General features: G+C 40.9%; 1 protein-coding gene across 4 annotated transcripts in view; it reads right to left on the reverse strand.

Annotated features, from left to right (window-relative positions):
• The window catches only part of BSN (bassoon presynaptic cytomatrix protein), a 237,927-nt gene that overhangs the window by 146,884 nt on the left and 65,396 nt on the right, over window positions 1-25,647 (reverse strand). For all 4 annotated transcript variants that reach the window (XM_087924083.1, XM_087924086.1, XM_087924085.1 and 1 more), the window contains exon 3: window positions 7,402-8,253. In XM_087924083.1, coding sequence (XP_087780209.1) covers window positions 7,402-8,253 — 852 coding nt within the window. The remainder of the gene's footprint in view (window positions 1-7,401; window positions 8,254-25,647) is intronic.

Consider the following 25,647-nt stretch of genomic DNA (forward strand, 5'->3'; position numbering starts at 1 on the left):
TCTTAGGAAAAGGGTGAGGTCAATAGTAGACAGTCTAAGGTTAAAGTTTTGGGGGTTTGGGGAAGAAACCACAGAGTCAGGTAGAGTATTCTAGACGTTGACCACTCTGTTGCTGAAGTTGTGTTTCCTGCAATCAAATTTGGTGCGATTAACCTTGAGATTGTATCTATTGTTTGATCTTGTGTTGTTATGGTTGAAGCTGAAGTATTCATTGATAGGTAGGACATTGCAATGTATGATTTTATATACTATACTTAGATTGGACCGAAGGTGGTATAGTTCTAGGTTTTCTAGGTCTAGAATTTCGAGTCTGGTGGCATAAGATATTCTGCACGAGTAGAGGAGTGGAAAAATCTTCTTGTGAAATATTTCTGGACTTTCTCAACTGTGTTAATATCAGATACGTAATATGGGTTCCAGACTGATGAGCTGTATTTGAGTCTTGGTCTAGCAAATATTTCGTATGCTCTAGTTATTAGTGTAATATCACCAGAGAAAAAGCTACGTAAGATTAGGTTAACAACTCTTGACGCCTTTTTGGCTATGTAGTTACCGTGGGCTCTAGCACTAAGGTGATTAGAGGTGAGTACTGCAAGATCCTTGACAGAGTTTGGATCATCAACAAAAAACAAAAAACATTCAAAAAATGTACTTAGATTTACATATACAGTGTGTATGAAATTACTTTTTCTAATAAACAGTCTTTCATTTGCAATATTTTCCCATATTTTTTATTTTCAATAACATATGTTAGCAATAATGTAGAATTGCTTTCCACATTTCACCCTACAATTTCACACATCTGCTAAAGCATCAATTTTCCACATTTCACCCTACAAAGGTATGACATAGCATGTGATCTCTAGACTACAGTGATCATAGATTCGAAGATGCTGGATTGGAGCCAATTGCTGAAATTAGGAAATAAATAATGTGAAACTAGATTGTTGGGTATGTCAATGGATGAGGGAAAAAAGGAAACAGATTTGAAGGCTCAGATTTGTGCACTGATTACTAAAAACGGAAAATGTGGACTGCAGATCTCATCCCAACATGTTCCACAGAAATATGATTTAGTCTTTTTTTGTCATTTCTTCTTCACAATTATATTTTCTAATCCCTGAAGATCTCAATGACCACAAGAGCATTTTGAAATGCAAAAAAGTCAATTACTGCATTCTTTTTCTGAGAAAACACACCCACACCCACATACACACAGAGGCTATATATGTGTGTGGATTTATATGTATAAATCTAAAACACTCTTTGTGTGTGTGTGTGTTTGTGTGTTCATGAATCAAGGAACTTTGATAATCCTCAAACAATCCAAGAAAACACACACACACACACGCAAATGTATGTATGTATGTATATGTGTGTAGGTGTGTGTAAATGAGGTCAAGGTTTAAGCACTGTTGCAAAGACTTGTCAGCTAAAGACATCATCAAGACCAGAGGTATACATCCTTCATGCTTTTCCAGTTATTCCATGAATAAATCTGTGGTGGGATTCAAATTTTTTTACTACCAGTTCTATGGACATGGCTTGGTGGGCATGGCATGGCTTGGTGGGCTTGGCTTGGTGGATGTGGCAGGGGAAGGATACTGTAAAATCTCCATTCCTTCCCCACTCCTGGGGGAAGGTTACTGCCGGTTCTCTGAACTACTAAAAATTTCCGCTGCTGGTTCTCCAGAAGTGGACAAAACCTGCTGAATACCACCTCTGCTATATCTGTATTAAAGCAGACATGGTGCTCATTCATCCTTTATGCAAAGATTTTTTTAATCTATTTTTAGTTCCAAATCAACAGGAAAGGATGAAGTCTTTACGACCACTTTGGCCTAAGCACAATTTTGCCTAAATAGGCAGTTGAGCCTTTTGTGCACAGTTATGATTAACTAAGAAAGAACATTTCACACATCTGCTAAAGCATCAATTTTAATTTTAACATTAGCAATCTTCTTGATCTGAATAATTTTTGTTCATTTTATACTTCTCTCTAGAGGCCTCTTTTCGGGTAGCCATGTCACGAGAATTAAAATCTATGTATCTGATGATAATGATGTAGCATTTAAAAAATCCACAAGATTTACAGGGCATAACAATACTAATAACCCCCATTAAAATCCACAAAGACAAGAAAGAATGGGTCAAACTCTTCATTTGTGAGGAAAGAGTCCTGTAGAAGGCCCACAGAATGTGTTTAAAAAGAAATTCATGCTAGCATTTTTTTTACCACCATCCTTAGTTAGATCAGATTTCATATCTTTACACTCAAGCAAAATAAGACCCGCACAAATAATTTTTTAAGTGAGAAAGGAATTATATGTGGGCTCTGCTATATTTAAAATGGAAGAAAAGGTAGCACCTCTTTTAGGTAGCAGAACAATCATACAAATTTATCTGATCAATGATTGGAACAACAGATGAGTTGAACAGCAAAAATTGCTTTACAACAATACACATAATAAAAACAATATAAATCTGTATGTACAATTTTAGTGATGTAGCATGTAAATAACTGACTCTGAACATAATTTTATTCTTCATTATCACAGACCTCAGTTGCAGTAATTTGTTTACAGGCTTTAGCAGTTGCAGCACAAACTTTAACTATATGAGATATGATGTTAGGCTTGTTGTCTGATAAGAGAAAACCTGTCCTGCCATATGTTCCAACAAGGGAGAATTTAGAGATTGAGGGATGCTTTGATAGTATGAAGAGTACATATTGGATGGTTTCTATCAGATTTGAATCACAGGAACAAATTCTTTTGAAGAAAGGAATTTTGGCTATCTACCACTGAGAGAGAACTGGTATAAAAGTTCATGTCTGACTCTAAAAGAGGCTGAGCAGCGGATATAAGTTAAATAACGATTTGGTTCAATGATATTCTAAATGTTCCATGATATGATCTGAAATTAAATTAAGTTTATTCCGTTGCTCAATATCAAGTCATTTGGTCTTAATAATTTTAAAGGTGTGTTCATGTTCGAAGGACAACAACTAGTCAAGAAAGAGTCTGAGAGGCATGTTTTTGAGTATTAGTAGATACTAGAAGCACTGAAATTGATCTATCAACTGAACCCTTGCGAACCACCTCACAATGAGCTGACAAGGCTTTGGAAATGGTTGTTTATCTCTTACTTCCCTCCCACATTACCCCATCCAAGACTGATTACTTGTTTTTCTTGTTTTTTTACTACAACAAAGAAACATGATGATTTGTCTCCAGAATCAAAATTAATGCTGCTTACTTCCAGGTAATCATAGTTAGGACTCAACTAAAAGAAACTGTCATGCGAGCTAAACTTGGTTTGCTGCACTCTATCACGTGTACATATTTTGTAAATTATATTTTATGCAGAAATACTAATTCAATTGTCTGAATTAAATCTGAAACAAAAAATGCTTCAGAATTAAGAACCATCTTTCTGTTTAGTGCAAAAAAGTCTTAGTTTTATATATAAAAAGACTGCACAGGCAATCTATATCTGAAATTAATAAATTAAAAAAGAAAGAAAAACACAGGGTGACAAAGCTATTTTCTCTACTATATTTGGATGGTAAGCAATTAAAGAAGAAAGCAAAACATTGATTTTTTTAAAAAACAAAATTAGCAAGCAAGTTAAAAAAGCTGCAACAGGGCTTAGATTATTTCCCTTTTTTTGCATCTATGAAATCATTAAGAGTAGGCATTAATGTTTGTAGAACAACTCGCTCAATACAATCAAATATATAAATGTGGCAGCTCTCCTCTACTGTATGTATAATTGACTTGGACCATGCAGAAAAAGGTTACCGTAAGTCTTTTGCCAGAATCAACCAGCAATGATGTAACATAGCTAAGAATGTGAGGTGTGGATAAAGAAATTGTAACTATAAAAATCAGCACTTGAATTTTCCCTTTCCTCCACAGTCCCAAAGGTGCTTTTTCAGAAGACAATAGGACTTTTGTATTTTTTTCTTTTGAAGACTCCATTCCTCACCATCCTGACAGAGCTGAAGAAGCTTCTTGGCTGAGAAGTGAAATGTTTTCAAAAGAAAAAACAAGAAAATCCAGTTGCCTCCTGAAAAAAGCACCTTTGGGACAGCCATGTCCTGGATAACTGAGAATCTCTACAGACCTCTCCTTCACAGATTATAATAGGGACAAAATGGGGGAGTGTCATAATTTGCTGAATTTAATGAGAATAAATGAAATAAGATAAGAATTTTTCAGCAGTGCTAATGATTGAACTCTAGGGCTGGTCAAGTAATTCTTGCAAAGATTACATTATTTTGCTGATGTCAATGGTAATTTTGGCTGATCCAAGAAACTGGCCAACTGGAATCCCGTATGCTCTTCTATTGTGTCTCAGAGTAAATCTTAAACCCAAATGTGTGTTTTGGTAGTAATTATGAGCCAAGAGAATCTCTGGCTCTATTTGACACAATCTTCAATCCAAAAATTATCAATGCAGATTTGTTCTGTAAATAACAGCAAAGCATCTTCTGGGTTTTTTAAAATTACAGAATATGGAAAATGTACAGCATTGCCTTAAGGTTTATGGTACTTTTAACATTGTGAGATACTCTAGTTTGTTAGTCACAAAGAAAGCAACACTTCCAGTCTTCTAGGGTGGGGAAGGAACTACAGAAATTAGGGATCCCTTGTTTTTCTATGGATATAGGCAGATAAAATATACTCTTATCTTGCAGTTTCAGGTTCATACCCAGCCACACATTGGCATTCAGTATTGATTATGCTGTGTGGGATGCAACAGTCCTTTAATATTATCAATATTTGCCCAGTGGCAATTTAAAGTTGTGTCTGTAAGATGCATCTATATGCATTACCCATGAAATGTCAAAATAGCAATATTTCCCTTTTGAGAAATACAAGGCAGAATTTGAACTAACAGAAATGATACAACTTGGAACCAGGCCAGCTCATCATGGATTGGATTTTATGTCCCATTGAAATAACAGATGCTCCAGCAGCACGCAGCACCTACTGGACTGCCTTCCTGCTGCTTCAGTGCTAATTTAGAGCCCATCCGCTGCTACCCAGCCACCTATACTAGCTCATTGTGCATTACAAGATAATATTTTCAAAAACAGGCACATTTGTAGACCCCTTTCTGATATGATCCTCTGATATAAAAGGAAATGATGATCTACAAATCAAAAAAGATTCATTCTGGCACGCATCTGAGCCCTACCTCTACATTTTAATGCGCAGGTTGCAATACATTCAGCTGTACTCATAGAGAATCTATATCGGGGTGTCAAACTCAAGGCCTGCAGGCCACTTCTAGCCAGCTGGGTGCTTAGATCTGGCCTATGAGGCCACCCTGGAAACAGCAAAGGACCCCATGTTACCTCTGCCAGCAAAAACGGAGCTCGGGAGGGCCACATGGGCCCTCTGTATTCCCTGGCAGAGGATTGCAAGAGGCCTCTGCAGGCACCCCTGATCCAAGTGATGTTGAGCTGACCATGCCCCGTAGCCATGCCCCCAGCCCTGCCGCCCAAGTCAAACACAACCCTGATGTGGCCCTCAATGAAATTGAGTTAGACACCTCTGAACTATATACTCAGTATCAGCTGGGCCTGTTTGGTTCAATGTCACCTTTGTTTCCAAATTAATTTTGTAGTAAGGCTCTTACTCTTTTCCAAGCCTGACCATCATCTAACCAGAACTATTTGGATTATGGCTTGCCAGCACTCTCATTTTTTTCCTCCTAACCAGGGTTTCGGGAACAAAGCTAAAAGGAAGGAAAATATCTAGTTAAGATTTTTCCCTATAAATAAAAATATAAGGACCGTTTAAATTAGCATTTTGGCAGTCAGTCTGAAGAGGCCTAGGCCTTTTGAGATGGGTTATCAGCTTATAATCTTCAGGGCACAACTGGCACTAAAATGTATTTTTATAATAGTATTTAGTTTATTAAAAATAAAGAACAGCAAAGAAAAATACCTGTGGGTATTAGGTTTAAAGGAAATGATTTAGAGCAAGGGTAAACAAAAGAACAATGACTAAGCTCATCTAGGATGGAGATTGACTCTCAGGGAATCAGGCAAAGTCTTTAAGCATATTTGAAATGAAATGAAATAATAGTTTCACTCAAGTACTTACTACACCTAGACATCTGTGCGGCTTCAAATCCTTCTGGCATCTTGGAGGATTATATTCCACAACTCTAAAATAGATTTAAAATGGTTTCTTTCTCTCCTAATGAGCTGCTTCCTCAGAAGATTAAAAAAAAAAATAATCCAGCAAACTTTGGGATGCCAGCTATTTAACCTCAAGGGAGTGATGAGTTGTGTCTGTTTTGGGATTTAACCAACTGTCCCTCCTGAGTTTCATTACTGGAGGATGAGTTCGACTGAAAGGTCATTATTTGTCTATTTTGATCTAATGGAGTCCAATGAACCCTCTAGCAAAGTTAATTATAGAATCATAATTACAGAATAACACCACTCATTTTTGTTTCTTTTTGAAAGACTTCTTTTTGTAGTTTTTTCTTTCTTTATAACTTCCTGTGTTGTTTATTTGTTCTTTTTTTGTATTAAACTAACAGTTCAAAATAAAACAGTAGCATTCATTTAAACTATGGAACAGGCAATTACTTTTCTTTCTCAATTTTTGAGACAGAAAAGTATATGTTTTGAGCATCATATAAAACTAAGGCCTCGGATAATCTACATTCACAAAGAGGATAAAAAAGTATTACCGATGAGTGTAGCGTTGTTATGTTTCCTGGGCTAGCTTCCCCCCCCCAATATAACAGTGTGTCAGATTCTAGCAATACTTGATTAGTTTTTCATGTGAATTGTTTCACTTATAGATAAAAGAAAACAGTCATACCTTCCTGGCCATTTTACCATTCATCCCATGTTGGATTCCCTACTGAAAACGTGACATCATCTACACACAAGTCATAGCCATGTTTAAAGCTGACAGCTTTAAGCACTATCAATTATGACAGATGAGTCACTGCCACATTTCAAGGCTAGAATTTACACCTGATATCTCTTTCAATCTGAAGATGTCAATGTGCTGATTTTTAATTGCCCGCTGCCACTGTATTCTGGCCAGTTCCCTCACCACTAAAAAAAGCCTCCACAGGTTAGTCTTACTAAGCTCCATTTCAACAGCAGCAAAATGGAAATCTGAGCAAACGACTTCCATTATCCTTTATTTTCCTGCTGGCATAATGGCAACTTTCCCCTTAAAATCAGTTCATACAATCCTGATCATTTATTATATATATATATATATATATATAATATATATATATATATATATATATATATATATATTTCTCCCAGACCATTGGAAATATACTGTATAATGTTTAAGAACAAGCATGAGGAGTCCTCAAAAAAGGCATTCAAATATGCCCGAATTTTCTTACCTCTACCAGATGAGGTGTTGGGTTGAATCCACACATGTTGCAGACCTGCTGCTTACAGGATGTGCAGGTATTATAATTGGCGGGCTCTCCAGAGCCCACGTTTATCTCCGCTTTGCAGAGGGGGCATAAAACCCTTTCTTTCGGCACTTCCTTTGGCTTGGTTACTTGTTCTGCTTTCGACTGCTTTGCAGCTGGGACAATTCCAGGCTTACTCTGCATTCCAGGTCCAGTGCTTGGGGCCTTAGGGCCAGCTTCTTTGCTGGCATCACTGAAGACAATTTTTGGAGGCACTTTGCCAGGAGACTGTTGACTTGGTGGAGTGGCCTCTGGCTGGACAGACATGAGTGTGCTTGCCTGGGTCAGGAGGGAAGCTCCAAATCCAAAAAGCTTCCCCGTGAGGCCCTCTTGGGTCTGTTCTTGAGCTCCCCCAGCACTTGGGGGAGGGACCGGAGTCTTAGCCGGGGAGTCTCCTACAATCTTTCTCTGATCAATGGATGAAGGCTTTGCTTGTTGATGCTGAGGGGAAGACTTCATCACTTCCTGAGGAGCAGCAGGTTTTGGCTGGACTTGGCTGGGTGGTTCTCTCTGGGGTGAGGCTGGGGGATGTTTGGGGGATGGGGGTTGCATGGTTGCAGCACTTGGCTTGGGCCTTGGCTGCATAGTTCCAGGTGGTTTCTCTGGTCCTGTTGCCGCTTGGGGTTGTGGTTGTGCCTGGGGCTGTTTGGCAGGGGAATGGGAAGGAGAAAGGGACGGAGAATGTAATTGCTGCTGGCTTTTGGAGCGGGGTGCTGTGGTCATGTCCATTCCCAAAGCTCTTTGCATCTGGCAATTTAAACATAGCCATTCTTGAACCTAGAAGACAATAATAAAACAGAGTAACCCATCAGCAGCAATTGCAAGATTGTCATTGAAACTGCAGATTCTGATGCGCCTGATATGCCTACGCACATATGGAATATTGTCTTTTACTCATTAAACTAAATAGAGCATATCTGTACCTCTTCGTAGGTCTTATAGGTATTTTGTTGCAAGTCATTTGTATTTTTTTGGAGCTGTTATCTGAAGGCCTCTATTGTTTCCTCTAATGCATCCAGCATGTGTATTTCTATGAGCCGGTTCTTATTTCTGATGGCTTCCATCTGACCATCTCAGGAATATAACCCTTTTCCAAGGTGCTGTGACATCAACCATAAAATAGCTTCAATGGAGGCTTCACTTCAACAGATAGTTATAAGAGCAGCAACTCCAAGAATGAATTGGGTCTATTGTAGCCCATTGGGCTTGCTTATCTTACCTGGAAAGATACTTTGCAAAGGCAGAACTACACCAGCAGCAATGTACAAAAATCACATTATTTGGGCCTAGTACTACGACTCTCTGCCCTTAGTTTCCTAAAATTGTGAAAGATTGTTAAGCCCAGCAATCTTTCTGAGGCTAACAGGTGTGGTATTTTTTTCAGTTGGCTGTGCACTCAGTATAGAAAGCAAAGCACATCTTCACTCAATAAACCCTCTAGATACAAAAAGAAAACTGTGGCATGTTTTGGCTAAGCAGTAATAAATGAATTATCCTCCCCCAGGAGGAATATACCAATGACATTGAATCAGGTTAATTAAAGAGGCTGCTTAGGAGCCACAAATCTGTTGATTCTTGGAATCCCCAAGATAAAACGTGGCGATATGAGTGCTAATATGCAACATAGTTCTCATCACTCCTTATCACCCATCCCCTCCCACTTGTGATTGTAGGACTGTAACTTTGTTGCTTGTATCCTTACGATTTATATTGACTGTTTCCTATTATGATTTGATTGTTGATTGTACCCTATGACATTATGATTCTTGATTCTTAACGAATGTACCTTTTTTTAATGTATACTGAGAGTATTTACACCAAGATAAATTCCTTGTGTGTCCAATCACACTTGGCCAATCAAGTATTCTATTCTATTCTAGTTAAATAATCACAATTATTTATAAACTGACAAATATCTTTTTCCTGAACAAGCACTTCGTAGTCTTAAAAATCTGTATGATAATAAGGTCTGCAAAATGGCAAAAGAATAACTGAGAACATTACAATTAACAGGGATAGTTGGGAAGGTGCCAAATGGCTTACATCACCTCCATGTTTAAAACCATACCAATCCTAAACCCATCCTTAGGCTTGCATCCTTCTATTTTCTAATCCTATTAGTTTCTCAGCCCTTTCAGGCCTTCTTTCTATTACAACTGGAGCATGCTCATTCCACACTTAGGCTCCACTTCACTTTTAGTAGCTAAAGAGGGCACACAAAAAGACTCAGTTACAGACAGATATCAAATAGATTTATCTATACAATCACACTCAAACTACATTTGAATGTTATCTTCACTATTAAGAAATACGCACTTGTTTGAAAGCAGATCTAATCCATACTATTAAATTCTTATGTCTGTTGGTACTTTGCAAACTTCAATAGGGTAAAATGGTGCTTCATAGAACAATATTGTTTAAAAATCAACGTACAAATGAGCTAACTTACAGAATGCACCCAAACTATGGGATCCATGAGTCCTGTGGGATTGAAATTTGGCATAGTTGTGGCCAGTTCAGAACCACCATGCCATCCAACTACACTTTCCATAAATCTGAAGGTTGTATGATTCTCTCTGACCTCTGTGCCCAATCGGATGGTGACAAGGCTCAATAGGTGAGCAGCCATTGGCTGCTTTGGAACCAAAGCCGAAATTCAAAATGTCTTAATAGCGTTGGCCCATGAGGGAAGAATGAGGGAACGATTCAAATGCCTACTGGCAAAGTAGAGCTGGCTGGGAGGTACTGACAGTCAGATTTAACAGATAATCAGAGTTGGAAGGGACCTTGTAGGTCATCTAGTCCACCCCCCCCCGCCCAAGCGGGAGACCCTACACCATTTCTGACAAATGGCAGTCCAATCTCTTCTTGAAAGTCTCAAGTGATGGCGCTCCCACAACTTCCGAGGGCAAGCTGTTCCGTGTCAATGTATGTGCCCTCTTTCTTCCTTCATGGAAAAAGGGGGCCTTGAGAACATGCTGGAATTGGGAGAATTCCTTCAGTGTTCCTTCAGAGTTTCCTTCAGTGTTTATGGATTCCTTTGTTCACCCTCCTCACAACAAAATGATCAGTTCCACAGATCAGCCAAGTAGAAGTAGGAGAAATTAGAGGAGGGGGCTTCAGTGGGACTCTCATGAGGGTTTAAGGAGAGAGGAAAAAGCACTGCATGCTTATATTATATATGGAAAGAGAAAGTATGATGGAGAATGTGATGAGCTAAGGCTGGCAGGGTGGTGCTGGAGAGAGGTGAACCTTATTCTTCCCTGAAGAACGTAAGCCCTTGGGGACACACCAGAATGTCCTTGATACAGAGCTTGTGGTCCGTTGCTCCCTTTGTTCCCCCTCACTTCAGCAAAGTAGCAGGCAATTCCATGGATCAGCCAAACAGGAGGAGGAAGAAGCTTCACTGGGGCTCTCCTGAAGTTCATGAGGGAAGCAAAAATGGTGCAAGTCTATATTATATGGGGAAAGAATGACCTAACATGTTGTCTAGCTTCCTATAAGGCTGATCAGAATCCACAGACATGCTCGTGTCTACAGATCATAACTTTAAAATGCAATACAAGAAAGTGACACACAGCCTCCTCACCAGATTCTCTCACTACCAACTGTTTCCTTTTTTTTTTTTTAACAGTGATGATCACATGGGCAAGAAGTTTTCTGGAGATCCGCACACACTTGACACTCAACTCCCTCCAGTTTTCTTCTCCCAGTTCTGATTTTCAAATGTACTTTCCTGTTCGTTCCCTTCCTCCATTTGAGAAAAGGTGGCACTGGCATGGATTATGCCACAGAACAAAGCTGTGGTTAAGCCTGGCTTCTCATTTTTCTACAAGGACTGTCTCTCAGAGACACAAGTGAATTTTGAGTTTGAAGGAGATACTTTTGGACTCTGGATCTAAACCTAGTGAGCTAGTCTTAATTGCATCTACTTTCTTGTATTGCATTTCAATGTTATGATCTGTAGACACAAGCATGGCTTTCCATTCTGCTTGGCTTTATATATAGCTAAAGAATCCATGACCGATTAGGTCATTCCCTCCCCATAATATAAGCTTGCACAATTTGTCCATGGACATTAAAGTAAACATGTGCAAGAAGGACACTTTATTAAAAGTCTTAACCAGCTAGTTGTAATGCAAGTTATTTAACCTATTTCTTTAGATACAGAAATCTTTAAAAAAATAAATTATTGGAAACTACAAAATCATATAAACAAAATGATTCAACAAAGAGGTCACCATCTAATTCCAGAGTTACCCATCAAGTTAAGATACCAGGTGACAGTGTTCAGAAAGATCACTGCCTAAGAATTACAGCCAGTCAGAACAGGTTATGTTTGTTCTATGGCTTTAGTATGAGAAAAAATATTATTCCTATGAACAGTTAGAAACCTGTGAACTAATTTGTCTTCATTTGGTGAATAGTCAATTGTTTCTTTTATCCTATTAGAATAATTACAATAAATCAAGAAATAGAAAAAAGAACAAAAAGCAGAACAGGCATGCTTATTATTTCTACCCTGTCAAGACCGCCTCCACCTTGATAGAGGCAAAATCAGACATTCCCTATGATTTACATTGTACAGTCACACATATGTGCATTAAAATGTGCTATCCAATTGGCTTGACACCCCCAATGTACACCGGTCTCTGAAACAGCATCTGATCTGCCAGGCTTCCCATCTTACTGACCCAGCAGTTAGTAATTGTTTTACCTAGCAAGAAAGCTGCAAACCCTCTTTTAAGGCAGCACCACCAAGGAAGATGGGCCTAGATGTTCCAGCTAAAAGTAGTGTCAAGCACTAGATTGCAATCGATCTGTGCAACCCCCACCCCTCAATCTAGCTTTACCTGGTAAACATGCAGTTTGTCTGCATTTGAAAAGACAGATGGAGGAGGGGAGATTGGTGCAGAAAAAGGGGCGGGAAAAGGATAAACGCCCACATCCCACCTGCTCTTTCACAAAAGGTTCTTCACAAACAAGTTTCTTTCATATCATTTTTTTTTAATTTAAAGCAAGGAGGACACTGAAATTTATTATGTTGACCTTAAAGTAACCCTTTGTACTTCAGAGGAGTCCTGTTTTTGCATTGGTATGTCCATATTTTGAGATTATGTTTCTTTTATGACCAGTCCACTCCTATGAATGTTTGCTTGAAACAAAGGGCCATTGAAATCAGGTTTGCTTCCAAAATAGGGTTACAAGGTTGTTGGCAAAAGGAAGACATGCCTTTTTTTCCCCTCCATAAGTTCTCCATTTGGTAGTCATAGCCTTACAATCAAACAATGGCAGGCATTTTTAGTATCTCTTTTTAAAGCAGTTTCCACCCCCTACCCCACCCCAGCACTTTTCTAATAAGTGCTAACTGCAAATTAACAAGCTCTGCTCTGTAACCTTAATCAGTTGATTAGGACCTTCTTTCTGCTGCCTGAAACTGGCCAGAACTTAATCAGGTACATACTGAAGGATTTTGCCTCCTACTTTAGCACATTTCTGTGATTGAAAAACAGACTTTCTGTTGAGCTACAGTATCTAACAACCTTATTGCAGAGTTCATCTAAAATTTAAACAAATTTTGAATTACAAGGAAGGCAATTGATTTAAAGCAATTACAAATATTTTTGTACTATTTAACATGAAAAGGAGACTGCTCAATCAACAAAACTACTATGTTTACTCTATTGACAAGATATCATTATTACTAACCTTTAATTAGTTTTCTGCATATAGATGAGTTCTTCACTGACATGGACTATCCTTTAAAGTAAAATTAATCATAACATGTTCCCAATAATTTTGAAGATCTAGTTTCTTGCTGGAGCATGTTTATTCTCTAATAAATAAAATATCAAGGAAGAGGGGGAGGGAGTGGGAAACATTTATGTAGATAGTTCCCTTCCTTACAGAAACTGCTGCAAATCCAGGCCTTCCAATTAAGATGTCATTTATACCAACACTTTGAGTTCATTAAGAAATAGTCCTGTGTGATTTGATGCCTCACGCTTTTCCTGTTTAGCTGTCCCGTGTTCACAGCTCTGGGAAAAGACTAAAAGGTCTGAGCATGTGCATTTGTTTATTGATATTTCTCTCTTTGCAAGTAGGAAATGTAAGAATATTGTTCCACGGTTCAGTCTTTGAAACCATTGCAAAGGCATTTTAGCTACGTTTGCTATGGAAACTTCTTTTATTTTACTATCTTAACAAACAAAACGTAATCACCTTGAAAGAATATAAGTCATCTTAGTCAAGACAACACTGTTAAGGTGTTTTCGGTATTTTGGGAATGAGCCAAGGGATAGGTACCTGAATGAGCAAGAGCCTTTGGGACTCCTGAAAATCATTCTCTGTCTCAAAATTCAAAAAACAATTTTGGGAGGAAAGAGGTTGGCCTGAAGGCAACAAGAATCACTGATGCTCAAAATTGTTTTCATTAACTGGTCCCCTAGGCCTGGAGCAAAACAAGCCTATAAAGACATTGGATTTTTGTACATGATGGAAGGGGGGAGAACTTAGCTGAAACATGTAGCAGTAATGTCATTCACCATATATGTAAAAAAAACTTAGATAGCTTAATGTGGTTGACTATGCTTTTATAAATCCTACTTCTTGCATGCAATACAAAATTGGGACTTCCTTTCATTATCAGTTTTGTTGTTTTGTTGTTTGTAAACATGCTTGCCAAAAGGTAATGCTGAAGATTGTTTGGAAGCTCTTCATAAGAAACTACGTTACATCTAGGTATTTGAATATTCTGTCTACATCACTATACTGTGTTAAACTGAGGTCCTAGCTGACCTCAGTGTAATGAGAACTGTATGCCTTGCTATTTACTTGTAAGGCCAGCTTTCTACGCATACTGTAAATACTTCCATTTTCTCTCAGGAAACTTTGACCTACTTTTAACTTGCACTACTATAATTCATAAATGATGCATTTGCACTTCTTGTCATTACAGCCTTTCTAGATAATGTAGGTGAAGACACTCTTCTAAGCTGCTAAGGCCAGATGCAATTTTCACAAACATCCACGTCGGATGGTACAAAGGGGCAAGTGAGGATAATATAAATATAGCAGAATGATGAAGAACATTGCAAAGCAATAAAGTTCTTATCTCCAGTTCATATCCAATCTTTGCAAATTCAGCAAAATACAGGGGAAAGTAGATAGTTTAATTTACTTTATTGTCATCGCACCTCGTACAACGAAATCAAACATCATCTTCAGTGCACATCATGACCATGAAAATAAACACAAACACACATCCTTCATCCTTCACACATTGAACTGGAAACCCCCGGCACCACACCAACACTGCATTATACAGCAGAATTCAAAAGAGCTATTGCCCTGGGATAGAAGCTGTTTTTCAGCCTATTTGCCCTTGTTTTTTATTATTCTGTACTGTCTGCCAGATGGTAATAGTTCAAAAAAAGGGTTCCCAGGATGAGATGGATTTTTGAGAATGTTTTGAACTTTCTTAAGGCAGCGGAAGCTACAAAGCTCTTCCAAAGAGGGGAGTGGGCAAAGAGGGGAGCGAGATAGTGAAACTTAGTGAATTTTCACCCATAAACCCTCCATTTTGGATGAAGAGATTTAATGAGTGTGTGGGTGGGGGAGGGGTCCTTTTTCAAATGTGCACAAAACCTTTGATAAAATTCTAAAGCAATATCTAAAGAGAGAGTATACATCAGTGTAACATAAACCCTCAGCAGAACATAAAATGTGTTTCACTGTTCCCAAACAACAGTCATCAGAGATTATAGGAACTACCATGTAACTTCTGGAGAGCTACAAACTTTCTGTCTCTCATCTAGAACTTTCTAAACTTGTAAAAACTAAAAGTCCCATCCATTTGACAAGTGCAAAGAATGGGTATGTACAGTGGTGGGATTCAAATTTTTTTTACTACCGGTTCTGTGGGTGTGGCTTGGTGGGCGTGGTAGGGGAAGGATACTGTAAAATCTCCAGTCAGAGGTGGTATTTGACGGTTCTCTGAACTACTCAAAATTTCCGCTACTGGTTCTCCAGAACTGGTCATGTTATGTTCTGAGAACCCTAGGAGTTCTCACTCAGGTCCATTCACTTTGCGGGGGCGTTCTTCCCCTTCACTCATTGGTTGGTTCTCCCCAGCAGCCAGCTATAAAAGCAGGCTGCGGGGTCCAACCAGTTGCTGATCGCTGCGAGCCAGTTCCCGGCTTGGCAAGCACGGTCAGCCCTTTATTGTTATAATAAAGTATTGTTGCACTCATGCTCTGGTTCAGCCTCTCTTTTCCCAAACTTAACACTGGCGACGAGGATGGGATGGCTACCAGAAGCACCATGCAACCGCTGAGTCACTAGCCGCCGATCCGCAGCCAGAGAGAGAGCGATCGGCCGGCGATAAGAGCAAACGCTGATCCGCAGCCAGATAGAGCGGTCAGCAAGCACTAAGAAGCGAACGCTGATCCGCAGCCAGAGAGAGCGGTCAGAATCGAAAGTTAGAAGCGTCTGTAGCCGCTTGTTAGCCCAGCTACAGGGAAAGTGAAGCGCTGCGAGCCGCAGCCGCTCGTTTGTTTAGGCGCGAAATTCAAACGGCTGTCATTTGAATTTCAAACCTAAAAGGTACAGCGCGGTGCTGTAGTCAAGTCACTGACGCCCACACAGGCGCGAATTCAAACGCTGCCAACGGCTGAAAGCCAAACCGTGTGCTAGCCCAGAGAGAGAGAGAGGATTGCGAAAAGCCTCTCCAGAGCTGAAATCACTTGCCTACCACAGGCACTAGAACCTTTTGCCGCTGCCCCAGAGAGATTTTGTCCACAGGTTGTTCCACCGGTCCCATCACCATGAATTCCAACCCAGTCTTCCCAGCGTTCAAACCGGATGAGGAGAAGTGGGAATCATACAAGAACCGCTTCAACCATTATATCGATGCAATCGGGCTGGCTGATGCTGGGGAGCATCGGAAAAAATCGTATTTCCTGATCTACTGTGGAGCCATCGTTTTCGATACTGCCACAGCCCTCGTGGCTCCATGTGAGTTGAAAAACGTTCCTTGGTCTGAACTACTTGAAATCCTCACTAACCACTATTCTCCCAGGCCCTCACAGATTGCCAGGAGATTCACCTTCCGTATGAGGAAGCAATCGGACAAGGAGACCATCAATCAGTACATGGCCGCCCTCAGAACAGCAGCACTGCATTGTGGGTTTGGAACCTACCTGGAGGACATGCTCCTCGATCAACTAGTCTGCGGGGTCAAGGACCTCCACCTTCAGAGGCGCCTTCTCGCTAAAAAGGACCTCAACCTAGCACAAGCCGTCGAGGAGGCCTTGGCAGCAGAACTGGCAGCGCACTCAGCCACCGAAATCCATGGCCCGACTGCAAAGCTAACGACAGTTCCAGTCCACTCCGAGGAGGTGGTAGCAGAGGAAGCCCCAAGTGATGAAAACGACGTCCACCGCCTCTCCAACGCCAGACGGCCGCAGGTAGGAGCCAAACAAGAAAACATCGGTCCGCCCAAGCACATCACCCTGTGCCTAGCCTGTGGTGGATCTCATCTGAGGGCCACCTGCAAGTTCAAAGGAGCCACCTGCAATAACTGCCATAAAAGGGGGCACATCGCGAGAGTCTGCCAAGCCCCTCAAAACTCAGCACAAAGGCACCCCCCCTTCTCACACTCTGGACCGCAGAGGCAAGTATTGAACTGTCGCACTCACCACCATGCCAAGCACACTTGCCACACTGTTAGTAAAATTTCTCTCTCCGTTTACTTAGAAGGTAAACCGTGCCGCATGGAGGTTGACACAGGGTCAGCACTCTCAATTATCTCGTGGAACACCCTCAAGAGGCTCCAGCCCAGCCTATCAACTAGCCGGCTCCAGAAGTGCCAGTTTAGCCTGAAGGACTACCAGGGGAGGACCATTCCTGTAATCGGCAGAGGCAAGTTCCTTGTCAATTTTAGAGCTTTTAAAGGTCACCTACCTCTAGTGGTAGTTAACGGCAATCTCCCTACTTTATTGGGGCTCGATTGGTTTCCCCATCTCGGCCTAGGGCTAACAGGAGTCCATGCTGTCTCAACCTCTGACACTGACTCCTTATTCGCTGATTACTCAGATGTATTCAGCGATGAGCTGGGGTGTTATAACGGTACCCCTATCTCATTCTCAGTCGACCCCAGGCAGTCCCAATCAGACTAAAACCGCGGAGGGTCCCATTCGCTATTCGGCCAAAACTAGATGCGGAATTGGATAAACTGTTAAAACAAGGGGTCATTGAGCCAACAGATTTCGCCAAATGGGAGACGCCCATTGTCACACCCCTCAAAAAAGATGGTAGCCTGAGAATTTGCTCGGACTACAAGACCACAATCAATAAGTTTCTACAAGTCAGCGCTTACCCAGTGCCCGTCATTCAGCATTTATTACACACTTTTGAACCCGGCAGCATTTTTGCCAAATTGGACATGTCTCAAGCGTATCAACAGTTCCCTGTTGACAACCAAACAGCGGAACTCCAGACCATCGTCACTCACAGGGGTGCTTTCCGATGCAAGCGTCTCCAATTTGGCGTAAGTGTTGCCCCAGGTATTTTTCAATCCCTCATGGAGCGGATTTTGCAGGGCCTCCCTGGTGTAGTACCCTACTTCGACGACATCTTAGTCTCGGCCAGGGACAGACCCCAACTCTTCCAGAGAGTCAGAGCAGTGTTAGAGAGGTTCAGACAGCATGGCCTCAAATTGAAAAAAGAAAAATGCGCCATTGCCACTAGACAGGTGGACTTTCTGGGTTATAAAATTGACGCCTCAGGCATTCACCCCCTGGAGTCCAAGGTTAAGGCAATTCACGAGGCACCCACTCCAACCTCCAAAACTGAACTACAGGCCTTCTTGGGGCTATTGAACTTTTACGCCTCCTTCTTGCCCCATAAAGCATCAGTAGCTGAACCCCTACACAGATTACTGGATAAAAAATCACCTTGGCACTGGGGGCACAAAGAAGACGCTGCTTTTCACGCCGTCAAATCACTACTCACGTCGGAGGCGGTACTTATTCAATTCGACCCCAACCTTCCATTAGTGCTGGCAGCAGACGCATCTCCCTTTGGAATTGGGGCAGTATTAAGTCACAGGCTTCCCAATGGCGCCGAGGCTCCCATTGCTTTTTTCTCCAGGACGCTCTCTACAACAGAGCGCAATTACAGCCAGATCGATAAGGAAGCTCTAGCAGCTGTTGCAGCAGTGAAAAAATTTCACGAGTTTCTCTTTGGCCATTTTTTCGAGCTGGTCACGGACCACAAGCCCCTCCTGGGCCTACTAGCTGGGGACAAACAGACCCCTCAGGTCCTTTCTCCTAGAATGACGAGATGGACCCTCTTCCTTGCAGCCTACTCCTACAGACTCATACACCGCCCAGGTAAAACATTGTCCCACGCTGACGCTCTCAGCCGCTGTCCCTTGCCGGCTCCAGCTGAAGACCCTGCTCCTGTCCACGCTATTTTTGAGGTCACCCAACTGGACCTCCCCATCACTGCCCTTGACATTGCTGCTAAAACCAAGGCAGACAAAACGCTCGCCCAGGTGCTCGACTGGGTGAGGAGGGGTTGGCCGGGTTGTAATGTTGACAACAAATTCACACCTTTCAAGACCCGCATGCAGGAATTGTCCAGTTTGCAGGGCTGTCTACTGTGGGGCACTTGAGTGGTCATCCCGACCTCCCTGCGTACCCGAGTTCTGGAGGCTTTGCACGAGGGACACCCTGGCATCGTTAGAATGAAGGCATTAGCACGCAGCTACGTATGGTGGCCGGGCCTCGACGAGGACATCGCAAGATGGGTAAGCTCCTGCAACCCCTGCCAGGAATCCCATCCAGCTCCTCCTATTGCCACCCCTACTAAATGGGAGAGCGCCAGCGCTCCGTGGTCCAGAATTCACATCGACCTGGCTGGCCCTTTGCATGGGAAAATGTTCCTAGTGGTCGTGGACTCCTATTCTAAATGGATTGACGTAGCACAGCTATCCACGACCACCACACAAGCAATTACCAAAGTATTAACTCACCTGTTTGTAACGCACGGGCTACCCGACTCCATTGTCTCCGATAATGGCCCACAGTTCGCATCAACCGAGTTCAGCCATTTTGCTGCCAACCTGGGTATCCGCCACATTTTCACAGCCCCATTTCATCCTGCCAGTAACCGATTGGCTGAAAGGGCCGTCAGGACCACTAAAGAAGCCCTGGCGAGGTTCAGCAGGGATGATTGGCACCACAAACTCGCGCGCTTCCTGATGAGCCAGCACTCAACTCCATGTTCAGTCACCAATAAGTCCCCAGCTGAGCTCCTGATGGGCAGGCGCCTGAGGACTGTATTGGACAGACTGCACCCACAATACTGCCCTGACTCTCCCCTCGCTTCCACATCGGGGGTTAGACATTTTATCTTACAGAAGCCAGTATTCGCGAGGAACTTCGCTGGAGACCCCCTGTGGATCCCGGGCGAGATTGTGGCCATCACAGGACCCAGGTCGTATCGAGTCAGGCTGGAGGACGGTCGTGTCTGGAGAAGGCACCTGGACCAGCTGCGTAGGCGTCTCAGCACCCTCACTAGCAGAGACCCAGGATTACAAAACGAAGGGAGGCCTCAACATCAACCCCACATCCACATCCTTCCCGGCGACCAGTTTACACCAGCAGCCATTCCAGAAAGCCCGAACACGGACAGCGGCGCCCAGACGGCTGACCAGTCCGATCCAGTCTACGGGAGCACGTCCCCAGTGACCAACCCTACGAGTCCCGGACCTGCCCGAACCGAGGGGCACGTTGGTGACACTTTACCAGCTCTGCCTTCCCAGGCAGACCCTGAACGGACAGACAGCGTTCCGGAACTGCGCCGTTCCGGGCGCCAGCATAAACCTCCTGCCTACCTCAAAGACTATGCGTGTTCGCATCTGGGGGGAAGGGGTGTTATGTTCTGAGAACCCTAGGAGTTCTCACTCAGGTCCATTCACTTTGCGGGGGCGTTCTTCCCCTTCACTCATTGGTTGGTTCTCCCCAGCAGCCAGCTATAAAAGCAGGCTGCGGGGTCCAACCAGTTGCTGATCGCTGCGAGCCAGTTCCTGGCTTGGCAAGCACGGTCAGCCCTTTATTGTTATAATAAAGTATTGTTGCACTCATGCTCTGGTTCAGCCTCTCTTTCCCCAAACTTAACAGGTCAGAACCTGCTGAATACCACCTCTGGGTATGTAGACTGAGAGTTAGTTTCCTTGCCACAGTGACATCTGTGTTTTCAAAGACCTATCCAAACTCACAACATTTATTAAAATGCTCTATGGTTTTGCTGTTGGATTATTAGACTTGGATTTTGGTTATATTATTTATGTGTTCATTCTATTTGGACTCCCAGGAAAATCTGGGTGCCTGACAAAACATACAAAGAGAAAGAAAACCAAACAGTTAAAAAAGCATATGTGTTTAGAAGAGTAAAACAATTAAACATTCTAAAAACCAGCAAAAACCTGGCAAAACCAAAACCTGGCAATCACCTTATCAGAGCCTGGGTGTAGAATTATGCTTTCAATTATTTCCAAAATAGCTGGAGTGTGAGAGTCATGCAAATCTCTATTATTAGGATAAAAAAGAAATGTAAAAAAAAAGCAAATAAGCTGCCATTAATCTAGTAAATAAGTGGGTAAATAAATTTTAGTGACTGTCGGCAAAATAATTTAGATACTACTTATATAATTTTATACTGCTTTTAAAAGGCAATATTTCTTATAAGTATTCTGGTAAAATTCCATTTCATAAAAAGGGCATTCAAGGCAGGGATGAGACTTCTCTGTAAAGGTATCATTAAAATATAGTTTTTCTTTGCCATTCTTAAACTAAACTAGACAAGGCCACAGTGATTGTAAATCTGTTTAGATGTGACAGAATCATAAATGACTGAAACTCTACAAGCCCTTTTGGTATTATTTACTCGCTCAGTGGATAGCACTTTATAACTCCTGAGACCTGTGAACGTCAGCCCAGATAAACTGTCGAATTCCTTAAACCTGTTTGCCACAGCATTACATTTCCCCAGTAAGATAATGCAGAGAACATGTAGGCAAGACGGATTAATTAACTGTTAAAACCCATCCCAAACCACTCTCTGAAAAATGGTTGAATCCAGCCCCCTCCATGCCCACCAACTGATTGTAATTCTGAGCACATCAATCTACCTTGGTAGTCAGTTCTCTTAATAACCTCATGGTTGACTATCATTATCATGAAGCGAAATGTTTAAGTAGAGTTAATACCAAGAGCTAAATCCAAGTTAGCTTAAAAAGGAAATTATTCTGAGGAAAGCAGAATCATAAGCCATCTATAGCACCACAGCTTTCCCTTCTGGGATATTAGTGTTATGCAAAAGAGAGCCATAAATTAAAATAAAAATCTAGGCATGAAATAAGAAAAAGAGAGGAAATATGGCTACATCTAGTTTCTCTCACTGTTCACCATAACAGTTCACTATGACAGAATAATTTCCTTTTTAAACTAACTGTCTTCCTATCCTTGCAAACAATCCTTGTCTCTACCACATTCATTGTACTGCTCTTTGTTTCTAAATTTCTCAGTTCTCTTTTGGGGGATCTTGCAGGAACACATAATCATGATATTCTTGCTTTTCCCTTCCTTCTCAGCCCATTAACTCTTCCTTGATAACTTTGGCTTTGTGAGTCAGTTGTCATTCATTAATTCTCATAATATTTCTTTCATACCATTCACATGCTTTTGTATTCAAGTCATATTTATTCAACACCCATGCCTTCGTCATATATCTTCTGCTTTTACAACACAAACCTCAGTACCCATTCTCACTGCCTTTCATTTATTTTTATGTTTCTTCTGACATATTCAACTCTCTATTTCATGGACAAATTAAGTGGAATTTTATTCATACCCATTTAACTCCACTTAAATCTATTTTTCCTTAGGTACAACTGCACTGCTCTTTGATACATTTATTTTCAGATACATGCTCAGTGCTGCATTATACAATCAATCTAACATTTGCTGCAAATAATTCAGAATCTCAACCAAAACACTGTCTGTAAACACATATCTGAATTTCCACAGGTACATTTCTATCCTCTCTACAGCATTTTTATGTTTTAATTCATAAATACATTAAACCAAGAGTATATTCCTGTCTTATACCCTACTCTGGGTTGAATCAATTGCTAAGCATTCCATTTATTCTTACTTTACTTCCAACATAAACCATTCTTATCACATTCAGTAAGTAATTTGCAATTCTTCATTTGTGCAAAACATTTGATAATTCAAATTCTATTTCTGGAAATCAACAAATGGCAATAAACCTTATTTCCCACATTCATACATTTGTCAATGAAAAAAATTAGGCCTACGGTTCTCTGCCTGACTGAACAGCATTTCCCTAATTTTGTTCACTGCTTGTTGTGCCCCTGTTGGAATCTGATTCCAAGGGGGAGGCTGAGAAGCTGTCAGGGAGTGGGAGTGTAATGGCTATGGAAGAAACTGAGGAAGGGCAAAGTCCGGCTGGGCAGAGCAGGGGAGAGGTAAAGCAAGGCAGAGGGAATTCAGAGGAAGATCCAGGCCCACCCCTCTTCATCCTAGGGCACTCAGGGAGGAATGGAGAAGGGAGCAACACAAATTGCATGGCTTACAGGGGAGGAAAGGGCCCTGATTCCCTTCATTAGCTGCAGCTGGGAACACAGTGTTTAAAAAGGGAGGTTGCGCACAGCAACTTGTTAGAAGCAAATCATGAGTTATCTTTTATGGTCGAGTCTTATCTGGTTCCTGGCATCTTCGCAACTGTGTGTGTTTTGTTGGTCTTTGAAGTCTGCAATTACTTACCCTGCCCTGTCCAGTTAATTGCTGCAGCGTGGTTTGCATGGATTTTTATTTATAGTTTATATATACTTTGTTTTCGGACTGAATTTCCTCCACTTAAAGACTGTTCTTGGGAGAGTTTTTTCTCCAGCTGAAGTTAACTGGATATTGGGGGCAAAGTTGGAGATATTAAAGGGACTTTTCTTACTTATGTGATTGTGTTGCCTTTGTGCCACGTCCTGCTATTTCTTTGTAACCCTTTGAAGAGAATTCTGCTGCCAAGCCATTTCCAGACACACTTAACATTCTAATCTCCTTCAAGTTTTTGCATTGATCCAGCTACCTTTGCATCAGTATAATGGAACAACAACAGCATTCTTCTAATTGTCAGACACAGATGTAGTCTTCATACACACATTAAGCAAGTTGCACAACTTACATCATAAGCAAACCACATTCACGCTTTAATGTTGTAATACTACTCCAGTTGCACTATCTGTCACTGCAGCCTAAGCATTTTCCAGTGCTTTCACAGAATTTATGACTTCCATTATTCCCCTCCCCACTTGGACACTAACTTCTATAGCATCTGTTTCTATGTTCTTGAATATTTCTATTTAAAGTCAAGAAATGGCTTAAAGTTACACTGGCTGATATTCTTCCATCATATTATGGAAGTGGTATTGGTATTTTACAGAATATTTCTGTAAAAATATTTTTCCCCCACAATGAATAGAACCTGTTACTTGTTTCCATTCATTCTCTACTAACCAAATATCTGCTTTATTACATTATACAATATTTTTCTCCTATTCTGATTTTTTTTTGGCAGCAATCATTCCTTTAGGTGCATTGTCTCATCCCAAGTATCTTTAACTTATCCTTTCATCAATTACTCTTTTTCATGCATCCATTATTGTAATTCCACAGGCTTCTATGACATTTTGTAGGTTTATTCTTTCAACTCTCTTCAGTGGAACTTCCACATTTTTCTTTCCATTTATTCTGTTGTAAAAGTAATCATCTTTCAATCCTTTTCTATATGAAGTTGATTCTTTCTCATCTTTGCTGTAATTCCTTTCACTTCTTCGCATGTTCACTTTTCCAAGATTTCCCCTTTGACACTATTAAAAATGGTCTGTTCCACATTCAGATTCTTTTATATAATTCTTTCAATGAATGAATTCTTTTCATGAAAAGACTGAATGATGCTTAGATTTATACTTTTTTCTTTCCTATATGCATATATTAACAGATATGGCTAAATTATGTATTTGAAACGAACACATCTTTCTCTAAAGAGGTTCTAGTAAACCATCACCATTCCAATTCATTCATGAATCTTCAAGTGGCTCAGTAACTGTTTCCATATTTTCTGGTCTCATATTTATTTATTTATTTGATTTGTCAATTGCTTAAAAGATAATATGTATAAATATAAACATAGTTATGAATACATGGATAGATTTAAGAAAAAGAAAAGAAACAATAGGACAGGGATGGTAGGCAAGTTGGTGTGCTTATGCACACAACCTACAGACCTCTTAGGAAAGGGGTGAGGTCAATAGTAGACAGTCTAAGGTTAAACTTTTTGGGGTATGGGGAAGAAACCACAGAGTCAGGTAGAGTATTCCAGACATTGACCACTCTGTTGCTGAAGTCGTATTTCCTGCAATCAAGCTTGGTGCGGTTAACCATGAGTTTGTATCTATTGTGTGCTCTTGTTTTGTTATGGTTAAAGCTGAAGTATTCATTGACTGGTAGGACATTACAATGTATGATTTTATATACTATACTTAGATCGGACCGAAGGCGGCCTAGTTCTATGTTTTCTAGGTCTAGAATTTCAAGTCTGGTGGCATAAGGTATTCTGCAATGAGTAGAGGAGTGGAGAACTCTTCTTGTGAAATATTTCTGGACTTTCTCTACCATGTTAATATCAGATACGTAATGTGGGTTCCAGACTGATGAGCTGTATTCAAGTATTGGTCTAGCAAATGTTTTGTATGCTCTAGTTATTAGTGTGATATTACCAGAAAAAAAGCTACATAGGATTAGGTTAACAACCAATCCATTAATTAATTAACAAAGCACTATTTATCTTACAAATCATATTCATTCAGAATTTGCACAACTAAGCTGAAACCATATCTCTTATCTTTTCATTGTAACTATTAATTGGAGCATTTCACTAACTTAAAACCCTGAATTCTGAGACTTATATAGGTTGAGCTATGGTGGTGCAGTGGTTAGAATGCAGTACTGCAGCTATTTCTGTTGACTGCCAGCTACCTGCAACTTGGCAGTTTGAATCTCATCAGGGTCAAGATTGATTCAG

Source organism: Pseudonaja textilis, chromosome 2 (genome assembly GCF_049901715.1).
Source record: "Pseudonaja textilis isolate UNSWEBS1 chromosome 2, rPseTex1.2, whole genome shotgun sequence".
In the NCBI taxonomy this organism is placed as follows: domain Eukaryota; kingdom Metazoa; phylum Chordata; class Lepidosauria; order Squamata; family Elapidae; genus Pseudonaja; species Pseudonaja textilis.